Raw genomic sequence first — 13,123 nt, 5'->3', positions numbered from 1 at the left:
AGTTCCATCTAATTGTGCATGATGGCACACACCTGTCCTTCCAGCATTCCAGCAATCAGGAACTCAGAAGCTTGAGAGCAAACGGTATTGGGACAGAAGGTGGCTAAGGGAGCATGGAAGACAGCAATGACTACAGAAGGCAGCCGCACAGCCTTCTGGGGAAGAGATGGCTCAGTGTATAGAGAAAGATAATGAAACTGTGGGCGTGTAAGAGGAAGGCTTCTTGCACACCTAAGAGAGGAGCAAGAGTGAGGGCTGTGTGTCTGACTTAAACTTCTGGTTCTGACTACAGGGCAGTGAAAAGGAAAGCAAAGCAGAACTTATTTTAAATCTGCCAGGTGTGGCAGTGCACACATTTAATCCCAACACTCAGGAGGCAGAGGCATGCAGATCTCTGAGTCTGAGGCCAGCCTAGTTTATTAAGCAAGTTCCAGGACAGCCAGAGAAACCCTGTCTCAAAAACAAAACAAAATAAAACAAAACAAACAAAAGACCAAATCTGCTCCTAGAACATTCCTACTCTGCTATGTTATTCTGATTTATAGTTCCCATAAGAAGTGAATTAAATACACTTCTAACCTAATAAAGTCCAAATGCTATACTATGCAGTCCTGTCCAAGTGCAGCAAGGTAAAGGCACCTGTGATTGTCCTCCCCGCTCCTTCCTTTCTCACCAGCACCCATTCTGTCCGGTGATGGACGGGGTCTCCTGGTTATTAGGGCCGGAACGCTTATTAACCCAGACTAAAGTAACAGTGTCCGACTTCTTGCCAGTGACGGCATAGAGAGGAACATGGCCACTATGATCAACAGAGGCTGAGGCAAAGTCTCCAGGGAAACACTTTCTTCTCTGGGACACAGGAAAGCAGGGCTGCAGGCGGGAAGCAGAGATGGCTACGTCAACAAATTGTAAACAACTGATCAGAATGGAATCGTCCCTTTGAGAAATCAGAACAAGTAAAAACAAAGCCTGTCTACAATACACGTACACGCTACAGTTACTGGGTTGATGACACTGAGAGGTGCTCTGAGAACCATTAACGTGTGTCATGTGCAATGCTTCAAGCTCCATTGCTTCCTGGGAGAAATACTCACACATCATTAAATCATAAATCCTCCCCACTTCATTTAACAAAGTATTTAATCACTTAATCTAAATCTACCTCCTTTTCCTGTTAATTACCAGCAAGTTTATGTATTTTCCCTCTATAATCTTGTGATCATATGTGCACTTATATTTTACCTAATTTTATTGACAGACATCAGGACTACAGCTCAGTAGTGACCCAGAAGTGGGCCTGAGGTCATAAAGATGTATGACGGGACTGCTTTTAGATTCAGCAAAAATGAGAGAGAGAGAGAGAGAGAGAGAGAGAGAGAGAGAGAGAGAGAGAGAGAGAGAGAGAACTGCTGAGATGCAGGGAACCATTTCCCTGCTCCTCCAATTCCAAGTACGGTGCTTACACACAGTAATTCTAGAACATTTGTCACATAGATTTTAATACGTTGTTCATATGAAGTCAACAAATTGATAACAGGTGATAAAAGGCTGTTGTCTACAAATGTGGCAATTTTTATAGGTTTAGTGGTCACCTGGGATCAATCCATAGTTCTCCTTGCTGACCAGTCCTCCGAGCTGAGTGACAGACAGTACCATGGAGCACTGACTCCAACTCAGCGTCCACGTGAGGCCAGAGTGAACAACGAGGAGGCAGCGAGGCTGGAGGGAGGTGGAGTCAGCCATGGTAAGGCTGTATTCTATCATAGTGGGGTCAGACAGTGAGTGAGGCGGTCAGATGTGCAGGTAGATAAATGGCTCTGCAGCTATGCAGTGGGCAGAGAGGCGAAAGGCTGGGGAAGTCTGAGAAGTGACGGCGAAAGCCATACAGTGGAAGCAGAGACACAAACCCATTGAGGGGTGACTTCCTTTCGGGCGCCTCCGAGACAGCTGAACCTCACTCAGTGTGGAGATGGGAAAACTAATTTTTCTCCTCAGTGGACCCACCAGTCTGTCATTATTCACCAAGTAATTCAAACGGCAAGTTCTTTTATGTTCATTTCTTCCGTGCATTTGGAAGTCATCTCCCATGGATTCTGACACCTTGTTATCACTCACGTTTGTTTGCTTTTCCTCTTCTATCACATGGCAGTCCACTATTGTGTCTGCCACAGAACCACCTTGTAACTGATACGACACATCCCCTCCTGACCCTGTACACACACTTTCCATCTTCCAGAACCATCTTTGTAACACTAGCAATCATATTACCCTCTTGCTCAAAGCGCCAGTGGCTTCCCATTGTCCTGGGTGAACACCTACATGCCTTAACATTGCCCAGTCCCTCGGGGACCTGGGTCTTGCCTGGAAACAATACAGTGTCTACCATTACAGTGCACCTCTTAGGTGCCGGGCACTTTGCGGGCGCTATTCCATTTAACTCTCTCAGCAGCACAGTGAGGCGAGAACTACCAGCATCACCCCATTTTGCAATAGGGAAACTGAGTTGAGGGCAATGTGAATCTTATTCATGGTTGTACAGATAATGAGGTATCCAAGCCAGGTCTGTCTGACTCCGGAGCATACGCTCTTAGATTCCGTACTCCCCTCAAACTGTGAACGTGAACCATCCTAAATCACTGGCAAGTCTCAGAACTCAGTTCCTCGCTCTTGCCTTGAAACCTTCATACAAACTATTTTCTAGGCCTGGATCTCTACAGCAATCTCAGTCATAAGAAAAGCGTGGTGTATATCCACAACACTAGCACCTGGCAGGCTGAGGCAGGAGAGCCTGACTCAAAATAAATGAATGAATGAGTGAGTGAGTGAGTGAGTGAGTGAGTGAGTGAGTGAGTGAGTGAATATTAAATCTCTTTACAGGTGTTTGCCTCCAGGAACTCTCCCTTTGCTTCTTTATGGCCTGTCACCCTTTGGCAACATCCAAATTGTTCCACTGGCCCCCAGTGCTTGCTATGGTATTCACTCTTTGCTGCTCAAATGCATGCATGAATAAATGCTGTGGGGTGGAAACTCCATAAAATAGAAATTTCATCTCTGCAAGTTAATGTGAGACAGCAAGAAGGCAGATACATTTGTTTATCCACTGGATATTTACTTAGTAGCTTCCAGGTCATGGCCAATATTCTGAGTACTTGAGAACTTAAGAGCCCTTCTGGGGAAGAGACTTACCAACATTAGCTTACTGAACAATATAAACCAAGTTCCTCTTGCAACAATGTCAGCAGTAAAGAGTAATAGATGGGGAGTGGAGAGAGATGGAGGCCTCTAGGAAGTCCCTCAGTATAGAACCCTGTGTCCTCTGCAGAACAAATCAAGCTTGAGCTATGCTTTACATAGTCCATTGCACTTGTGAAAGAGGAGAGGTGCATTCGATAGATATGATGGCATTTGCATGCCATCTCACCTCACAAAAGCTCTGTGTTCTCATCCTGATTTTAGAGGTGAAAATCGGATACAAGGAAAGCCAAGGAACTTGCCGAAGGTCACTTAGTCCATGAATAGGGAAGCATTTGAACTCAGGTCTGACCCTAGTGCATTTCCTTACCACTGATGCTGCACATCTTTAGCAAGGTACTCCCCAGAGCCTCGATAGTAACTCTTAACACATTACATATTTAGTTTCCCACTCAAATGTAAATGAGCAGGGAGGTGAATGACCAAGAAGAGACCAAGGTGAATCAGAGTAACAACATGGGGAAGAGCAAAGCCCTGAAACACTAGATGAGAAGCCAAGAAACTTCCAGGTCATGTACTCAAACACAACCCACAGCAAGGTTGGATGGACACAATGATGATGCCGTTACTTAAGAAGAAACCACCATAGCTATACAGAGGTCTAGGAGAAACAGTTCCTTATGTCTAAGGGATAGAATGCACATCTATTGAAAATTAATTCCTGCCTGTGGAATGAACTATAACTGATTTGAGAGTTTGTAAGAAACATTTGAAGCCCTTCGCTTTCTACAGTAACCGTTTTACGGATCTGACTGCCCCTCTTTTATCTAAGTCACTACAGAATGCTGTCACATCCTAATGCCCAGTCCCTGAGCAGTCTTCCTATGTGCAAACATTTCTCCTGTTCCTCCACATTTCAACACACCTTCTAATAAAAAGGATAACGTGACTGTAGAGAAAATGGCAGGACGTTATAGGATTTTAAACCTTACCGCACTCACAATTTAAGTAGGTCTGCACGTGAAAAGCGGAAAGAAACAATTTAAGGGAAGACAAAAAATAGCTCAACAGCCAAGTATTTTCACCAAATGCCTTACCTGGACCCAAATTTCCCTGCCCCTCCCATGCCCCCACCCAAAGCAGGGTCTTGATGGAGATATATATATATCCATGTACTGACCTAGCGGTCTCGAACTTGTGGTGGTATTATTCCTCAGCTTCCTGGGAGGATTGAGAGTACACTGCTAAACACCTAACTTTGGGTCCAACCTTCCAACCTGGACCTTCTTTATGACTTAAGCTGCTTTTTTTATTATTGTTTTCTAGTTCTGGTTTAGGATGCTTTTAGAAAATGAAATCCTGTCTTTGTTGTTAAAGAGCCAGAAAAACATTATCCTGCCAGTCTCCCTGAACAACTAACAAGCATTTCATGCAATTCCTCGTTTTTGAGGCCTTCAGTGTGAAACTTTCCACACAGGACACTGTAACAACGTGAAAAGTGCACTGGCTACACTTGGCAACAAACAGAAAAACAAAGACGGGACTTGTAGCTAACCCGACCTTTCATAAGTACTGTACTCCACAGGCAATGACATTTCTGCCGAAAACACCGTAAAAACAATCCTTGCTCATCTATTTTTGAAACCGTTTTTAGCTTAGACTGTTCCATTTGGGCCCAACATTCAGTGTTTTACAGAGCCCCCCCCCCCCCCAATGCCTAGTGATGCTGTTTTAACAGCCAATCCAGTTAGTTACCCCTTGGAAGCAAAGGCGACAGTGAATTAACTGCAAGTCAAAATCACACCGTCTAAGTCAGTCTAAAACGCTCTTACCTCGACGCTCTTCAGAATGAACCCGCTTCTCTCTCTCACGTCTTTAAAGGGACATCTCTTGGAGAGCATAAGCAGATGGGCAAGAAGTTTATTCATCCCATCCAAAGAAACACCATTTGAAAGCCCGTCCGAAGGTCGAGAAAGTGTCTCTTTGGCAGAACGAAGGTACTCGGTTTTTCTCAGAACAATCTGCCTAACGCTTTCCAGTGCTGTCTCTCTAGTAGTTGGGTCTCTACTGCACAGACCCTCCCATCTCACTTCATTCTCTCCTTCGGCCATGACTGACAATCGTGAGCTTTTTCTTTTTCAGTCTTTTTGAGAGAGAGATTGGTTAAGAATAAAGTCAGAAAAATCCAGCGGTCACGAAAGCGGGCGTCTGGATGGCACTGGGAATCACACGTGCTTTTTTAAAGTTGATGCTTTCAAATCGATCCACAAGGCGGTTCACCCAGGCACCCTCTCCCACACGAAAGGGCAGTCTTCTGACAGAGATGGAAAAGAACCAACTTGGAAAGTTGCAATCTCACAGAGCTGGTTAGCTGGACAGGGAGTCTCAGGGAAGTGCTCTCCGTGTCGCAGGGTCAGCGGATATCCTCGCGTTGTGGAGCTGTCAACTCCGTGCTTGGTCCCAAAAGGCTGGTAACAGTAGAAGGTTCTCCAGCCATGCGATTTTTTTATTTTTTGTCTGTGCAGCGGCCAGTTTTCTAGTGTTCCCACCCCGCCCTCCTCCGACACCAGTCTCCGCCCCCGTCGGCTCCTCCTAGCGCCTCGGCAGGGCAGCGGGCGGGCTGCTGGCGGGGTAGGCGGTAGACCCTGGCCCTTAGCTGCTGGGGCCTGAGGCTCCGGTGCTCCGGGGACTCCAGTGCCCACCAGTCACTGTGTCAGCGGCGACAGAGGGCGGCGTCCCCGACCCTGCCGGTTCCTGTCTTCCGGGGTATGCCGTGCTTCTCTTACCCCTCTGTCCTCGCGCACCTCCGCCAAGCCAGAGGGCACCCTGCGACCCAGCAGTCATCGAGCCCCGGGCTGCGCTGCTGAAGCACAGGGCCCCAGGCACAGAGCCCGCCCCTTCGCCCAGCCCCGTCGGTGGGGCTCGGCCCAGAAGGCGGGAGCAGGGAGGGGAGACGGGGTCCTCACACCCAGCCCCTCCCCTGTCCCCGCCCGGGACCGCCGGGAGCCGCCCCTGCCCCATGCCTGCCTCTCCGCCCAGGCACACGCGACCCGCAAAGGCAGCCATTGGAAGCAGCCCCGCCCTCGGGCAGAGTACCTCCGGACCCCGAGTCCAACGCGCGCCGCCGGCTAAGGCCGGCTGCTGCGCATGCGCGACGCCAGCCAAAGCGCATGCGCTCTCCGCGGCGTTGTCCGTTCTCGACGTTTGGAGGCGCTGGCTTGAAGAAGGGTAAAGAAAATTAAGGAGTACGGATGCCCGGAGATGTTTATCGCACAAGAAAAAACGAACAAATAAAGGTGCTTTGTAGTATTCCTAGTATAAGTGGGATATAATTAAAGATTAGCCTAAAAATTAGTGACAGCCAAGCCCCAGATTCAGTAGGCAGGGCGTCTTTGCGTTGGCTTTCGGGAAATGTAGTTGTAATGCTACCGACGCGCTCTGTTTGCGACAGAAAATACAACTCCCAGATGCCACCGCGACACTCGTCTTTGCCCGCGAACCAACGGTTCTGGAGGCCTTGGTTAACTGGGAGCGTCTGTCTGGTAAGCGTGGTAGGCTTGGCTGTGAGCCGCTCGTTGGAAATGGTTTTCCCCTGAAATTTTGGTGCTGAAGCCATCTGGGATTGCTTTCTTTCATTCCAGAGCCTTTCCCCAATGGCTTGCCGGGAGAGAAATAGTGCAGGTGCTCAACACTTTTTGGTGGGTGACTGGAGCAAGGATTTGGGGATAATTGTTTGGAAGGTCGAGGAGCAGCCTTAAGACAGGCAAGCTGGGAAAAACAAACAAACGACGCCGCTGCTTCCGCAATCCTCTTGCACGGGATCTGTAAGATTCGAGAACAGCCCTCTGAGCCCTACGTTCCGGATGTCACACTCGTTTGAATTTTACGGAGCCAGTTCTGGATGGATTAGGAATCCCTACTAAGCATTGCAATTGCACCTTTGTTCTTACAGGGGTGTGTTTTGCGCTGTGTTTTTGCTAAGTCAAATAGAATCCGAAGGGATCTTTGAAAGCAAGTCTGTTTTGTGTGAGACCGGAAAGAACTCCCGAATGTCCTTAGGTTCGAAGTTTTACAAGCTTTGAAAGGTTCTGTATGAAAAGAAGCCCATAAAAACCTCCCAAATGTGTTGTCTTCGAGTGATGTGGACATTTCTCTGAAGGTGTCGTGAAGTGTTTATACTTGAGAAAACTCAGATTCGGAAGGTTTTTCTAGTAAGACTGGTAATCGGATTAGATTTTAATCCTTTGTTTTACAGAGTAAACGCAATCATAAAATATTGATCAGGGACTGGAGAGATGGGGCGGTTGTTAAGAAGGCTTGTTCTTAAATAGTACCTGAGTTCGATTCTCAGCTCCAACTTGGCAACTCACAGCCATCTATAACCAGTCCCAGAAGGTTCGATGCCCTCTATACACTCATACATAAATCCAAAAACATTATAAAAACTAATGAGGCTTTTAACATGTAGAAAAGCATAACAGTGACTTCTATTCGCTTGATGTAATTGCTGTCTGGAAGCTTACTGCCTTCATCTGCTAACCTAGGACTAATCCTAGAAGCTTCTAGCTTCTGTAGAAGCCTAGAATGTTTTCAGCTTCTGAGACTTACTGCTGAATAAGCTCGCCCTTCCTGGCTCTCTCTGAACGCTGGCTGGCTGGTTCAGCGCCCAGCTGTTCTGACTCAAACTCCTCTCCATGCTGACTGACTCAAACTGGCATCTCTTGCTTCTGACTGAATTACTCTGCTTGGCGTCAAACTCACTCACTCTAGCGAACTGTTCTAACCTTCTGCTCCTTCTCATCCTCTGGCTCATTCAGTCTTTCCCTGTGTCTAACTTGTTCTCTCTTCAACCTGCCTCTGTAAAACTCTCCCAGTAAAGCCCCCTTCCTTCCTCTCCCTCTCCTCTGCTCCCTCGTATGTTGCCTCTCTCCTTTCTCTTCTCCTGAGAGCTGGGCATATCCTATTCTATCAAATCTTTTTCTGATTCGTCACTTTGTCTGCCTCTCAGTTTGAAAGTAGACGTCACTTTCAAACATGGCTGCTTCCTTCTACAAACTAACTTTACCTTCATTGTTTGGGCTAAAAGGTGTATGCTAAGGGCATGTCAGTGTTCTAACCTGAGTAGCCGTGTTGCTGGATTAAAATCCCACCACAGGCGAGTGGAAAAGACATAACCCCTCATCGTATTGGAAAATTAATGTATAAAATAAGTTGTGATACTATTTGATATTGTTGGCTATGGGAACATTTAGCCCAATCTTAGAAAGTCAGAGAAGTCTTCATCCCAAGGAAAATGAAGGCCAAATGAATAGCACAAGGCTTCAGCCAACCAGTGCCTGCTGACCGCCTTCTGCTCAGTAGGGCAGCACTGAGCTTGTAGTCTAGGAGAGCAAATAAGAGTGCATAGCAAAGGAAACAATGAGCAAATTGGAAAGGAATGAAAAGTCCTTGACTGGGGAGAAAAGGTTCCCCTTTCAGTCTGAGGAGGATCCTTGATGGCTTGTATGTGCTGGCTGCCCACATCAGCCACCTCAGCCACCTCGGGACAGCTGTTAGAAGATGAGCTAGCAGGGTGGAGTTGCCTTTATCCAAAGGCCTGCAATACTGAGAAGATGGTTTAGCCTCCAGTCTGGTGTGTGTGCGCGGGTGGGGTACAAAGGACTCTGCTATTGTGGGGGATGATGCAGACAGTGAGCAGAGAGTCCGTACTGGGAGGGGGAGTGGTGTGGAGTTTTCTCTGCCTTGTTCTGGGTGGGCTTAATTCTCCAGAGCATCACAGGGGACCAAGGGCCATGGTTTTTGTTTGGGGACGTGAGGTGTTTTGTTTGTAGGCCCTTCCAGTTACCTTTCTCCGAGTTAATTTATGTGCTTTGCATTCTCTGATGCTACATCAAATCATCAAATCATCTAATGAATCATCAAAACCAAGGGCTGTTGGGAGTTCTGAAGGTCATCCAATTTAATCATCCCAGTGGGACTAAAGATTCCAGAGGGACATGAGGTCTGGGCAGAGGAGACAGGGGAAGACTGGACAGAGAGGGACCTGTGCTACGGAACTACTTGAAAATAAGGCTTTTGAAACTGGACTGAGTGGTCCACGTCTGTCATCCTCTAGCTGGGGCGGGGGCATGAAGGCAGGAGTTTGTATTGAGACTCTGTTCCACAGGAAACAAGACAGTAAAACAAAAGAAAGCATGAGTTGCTGTCATGGAGAAGTTGCATGTTGGTATATAGGATAGGGAAGAGGTCAGCAGATTGGCCACTTGCTTTGGGATATGGAAGAGAAATGAGGAAGACGGTTTGAGGTTTCAGTGTAATGTTTTGAAATGGTTGTGATTTTGCCGAAGGAGGTACTCTATGACGTTCAGTGGATTTGAAGTCACCCACAAAGTGATTCTGAAGGAGTGGCCAGTGTAGAGGAGAAAACCCTCACGTGTCCTAGAAGCAAAATGAAGAAAGAGAAGAGGAAGGAATGGCTATGTTAAATGCTGTCTAGGTCCAGTGACATAAGGACTAATTGACCACTGTGGAGACTTTTAATAGAGGTTACAGAAGCCATTGCTTTGGAACTGAGCTCTTGTGTCTGCCCCCCACCCCCATCCATTCCCCCAGGTCAGACCCTCCCCTACCCCCAAAAATTAAAGTGGCCACCCATGCTAATGTTCTATATATCCAGACTGAAGTTAAGTCGCTGTCTGACCTGAGAAATCAGGAGAACAAGAGGGAGGGAGTTTCAAGCTAGCCAGTGGGTATAATAATCTGCTTTGAGGCCTGCTTTCTTCAGTCCTTCCAAATGGTAACATGAAGGAACCTGGGGTTAACCAGTTACTTTCTTTTGTTCTGACTCATCTCTGTCCTGATCTCTTCTGGTGGAAAGTGACTTTGAAGAGACCAGTCTGCTCTTGTTTCTGCTGTGTTTTAGCCTCCCTAGCTATGGAACCAACGTCTGTGCGAGCCAATGAAATGCTCAGCTTATTTGATGGAATGAAGTGTTGCTCCATTCCAGAGTTGAAAATAAAGACCAATTAAGCTTTTGCAAATTGCAACTTTGTTGTTTGAAAGGTCAGGGGCCATCTTGATAACAGCAGTTTGGGCGAAGAGTGCAAAAAGGCTGGTAGACTTCTTTTTTAACCAAAGGCAGTAAATAGAGATACAGAATCTCTGTCCTTGTTTCCTTTGTCTAGACGCCTCTTCTTGTCTGACTCCTCTTCCTCTGAAGATCTTAGCTCAAATAGTTCTTGCTCAGAGAATTCCCCTGATTAGAGAACAGACAAACCAATGTGCTCTTCTTTGAGCCGTATCTTTGCTGGCCGGTGTGTAACAGATGCAGCTTTCAGTTCCAGATTCCCTTACTGTGACTAAGGCCTGGGCAGAGGGGAAAGCTGCACATCTCAGAGCATCCAGTGCCGGGTCTGCTCAGTCAGACGAAAGCTCAGTAGCCTGGGGCCTAGCACGGACCACACACACACACACACACACACACACACACACACACACACACACACACACACACACACACACGCTTACGCTTGGTGGTGCTCAGTGTGTGTGCACATCTCCTTATCCCAGCAGGCTGGGAGCTGGTGCGGGAAGGTCAGCAGTTCAAGACCAGCCTGAGTCAGTGAGCAAGCCCTTGTGTGGGAGGTAGGTGGGGTGCGGGGAGTGAATGGCACAGAAACACTCGTGGTGTTTTCTCCTCTCAGAGGTACTTCGTATGCTGATGAACAAAGCTGGGTGGTTGGTGCATGGAAGGAGGTGGTGAAAGCTGCACTTTTATGAGACGTCTGCAGAGCAAACAGTTCTGTGACTCGGGTGGAACCAACGCCATAAAAATGCTGAGAACAGATCTCAACCATGCGACCACACCTCGGCCATCCTTCTCGTGTGTTTAGTCCACCGATGGCATCTTCCACACGCTTATCCTTGTACACTGTGTCGTTGCTCATTAACCATAGTTTGCTGAACCGTGCAGCATTACAACATCATTTTAAATTCCAGCCAGCCGCTGGCCTGATGCTGCCACAGCAGACCTACTCAGTGCTTATGCTCCAGGAAACAGTTTTAGTTAAAATAAGTCTTTGGACGGTGCTCTGAAGAACAGTAAAGGCTAGCACAGATGTTAGTTGGACATCTTACTGGTGTGCAGGGGTTCCTTCAGTAGGAGTAAAGGCTCGAGGTGATGGCTATGAAGGAGTTTTGATTAATTGGATCTTTTGAGGTTGGCAGACACTAAAACCTCAGCCACACCTTCTCATGGTGGCCTATATAAAGGATGGGGAAGAGGGACGCCTTTGCCTTCTGGGTGCTTGTCCTCGTCTCCCTGGCATTAGAGCCGGCTTCTTCAGGATTCAGATGACATATACTGGAGCCACCTGAGCTATCCAGCCTTGTGGGCCAAACAACTATTAGATCTTGGACTTTCTGCTGAGAGACGTCATTTGTCGGATGAGCTGAAACACAGCTTGTAGCCACTCTCATAAACCATATGTGTGTGTGATGCACATTTTAGAAGTTCTTACTGAAAGGACGATGCTGAGACAAAACTTGATAATTCATAAACATCCTTTGAAATACCTACCAAGTAATTAGCACATCAGTCTTCTTGCTAGTGTTGTCTGTCTTTCTGTAGGAAGGTTGTACAAGAAACTGTTACCTCAGAACCTGAGATTAGGTAGACAATGTGGTCACTTAATGTTGAGCCCTGGCCTCCTGAGCCGCGGCTCCTCAGCTTTCATTCCGGTGTAATGAAGGTGTCTTCAGACACATACATACTGTGGCTAGTTTCTGGTTCTCTGCCTGAGAGGAGGTTTGCATACGTACACACATTGGGCTACTATATAGTTGGCTCTTGAATGTCAAGCTATTTCTGTGTTTCTTTGAAATCATCCAGCCTCATCCTAATTCACTGGTTCGCCTTTAGGGTGGGGCAGGTCAAGGCCGTGCACCTGACTTTGCCTCAGGTCATTGAGCAAAGACCACGAGACCTCTCCCAAGCAGCTTGCCTTAAAATAGGCATGTACTTTCCATTCTTTAGCGTTCTTACCTGTGGAGGCTTTAGAGGCACGCCCAAAGTGCAGCCCTACAGGACACACCTAACCACAGGCGACAAGGGCAGCATCTTTCTAAGCTCTCATGTCATGCTAACGATTTGTTTTCCTATATACAGTATTCAAATATCCTGTAATGGTACATAGAGAAGTAAGATTGGATCCTATGTAATTGTAAGTGTGAAGTACTAGGCATGGTGTCAATGTTATGCCCAAGTTGCAGGACCCCAAAGACTACCAAGGAGCCGACTCTGATGTAAACACTCAGGGTCTTTATTAGGAGCTCTTGAGCAAGGTCTCTCACCCTCCCTCCTGTCCAAGTGGGTCAGAGTGAGAGCCCCAAGTCTAGGGGTACAGGGTATTTATTATAGTTAACAGAAGTTTGGGGACATATGGGTCAAGAAGTTAATATTTTTAGAACTTCATTTCTGGCATACGCTGCAGGAACTGAACTCGGGGACAAAACACCTTACAAACAAGATGGCTAAGGAGTCTGTTCTCTGCAGGACGCCTAAGGTTATCTGTGTACCTCTGTGTACCGTGACCCTGCTGTTGTCGCCTGACTGACCGTTCTAGAGTAGGGCGTTGCCATAGGACACTTGCTTCCGGGGACTCTGTGATTTCCTTCCTGGAATTGGAGTTTTGCCCCTGGTCTCGCACGAAATGGAGTTTCTTCAAAATCAGAGTTGGTTGGGCTTCACATTACATGCCTGCAGTCCCAGCACTCAGGCTGCTGGAGCGAGAGGATCTGGATTTGAACCAAGCCTGGATTCTACATCAAAAACTAGTTTCCTAAATGGATACATAAATAAATGGCAAAAAAAAAAAAAAAACAAAAAAAAACTTTAGAAATATCAGTAATAGTGTATTCTCTCTACCCTCTG

The 13,123-nt window shown here is 47.0% G+C and overlaps 2 protein-coding genes across 6 annotated transcripts in view; one reads left to right on the top strand and one right to left on the bottom strand.

Moving 5' to 3' along the window:
* The window catches only part of Sesn1 (sestrin 1), a 104,856-nt gene extending 98,542 nt beyond the window's left edge, over nucleotides 1-6,314 (bottom strand). Inside the window, exon 1 of the mRNA XM_032888385.1 lies at nucleotides 5,025-6,314. Coding sequence (XP_032744276.1) covers nucleotides 5,025-5,303 — 279 coding nt within the window. The 5' untranslated portion in view covers nucleotides 5,304-6,314. The remainder of the gene's footprint in view (nucleotides 1-5,024) is intronic.
* A 73-nt stretch (nucleotides 6,315-6,387) lies between these two features.
* Cep57l1 (centrosomal protein 57 like 1) overlaps nucleotides 6,388-13,123 on the top strand; it is a 57,418-nt gene continuing 50,682 nt past the window's right edge. For 3 of the 5 annotated variants that reach the window (XM_032888809.1, XM_032888806.1, XM_032888805.1), the window contains exon 1: nucleotides 6,561-6,734. In XM_032888809.1, coding sequence (XP_032744700.1) covers nucleotides 6,615-6,734 — 120 coding nt within the window. In that variant the 5' untranslated portion in view covers nucleotides 6,561-6,614. Of the gene's footprint in view, nucleotides 6,489-6,560; nucleotides 6,735-13,123 lie in introns of those variants that run through there. The other 2 variants (XM_032888807.1, XM_032888808.1) reach the window with 2 other exon arrangements.

The sequence above is a fragment of the Rattus rattus genome, chromosome 18 (assembly GCF_011064425.1).
Source record: "Rattus rattus isolate New Zealand chromosome 18, Rrattus_CSIRO_v1, whole genome shotgun sequence".
NCBI lineage: Eukaryota > Metazoa > Chordata > Mammalia > Rodentia > Muridae > Rattus > Rattus rattus.
This window is presented reverse-complemented; position numbering and strand designations above follow the sequence as displayed.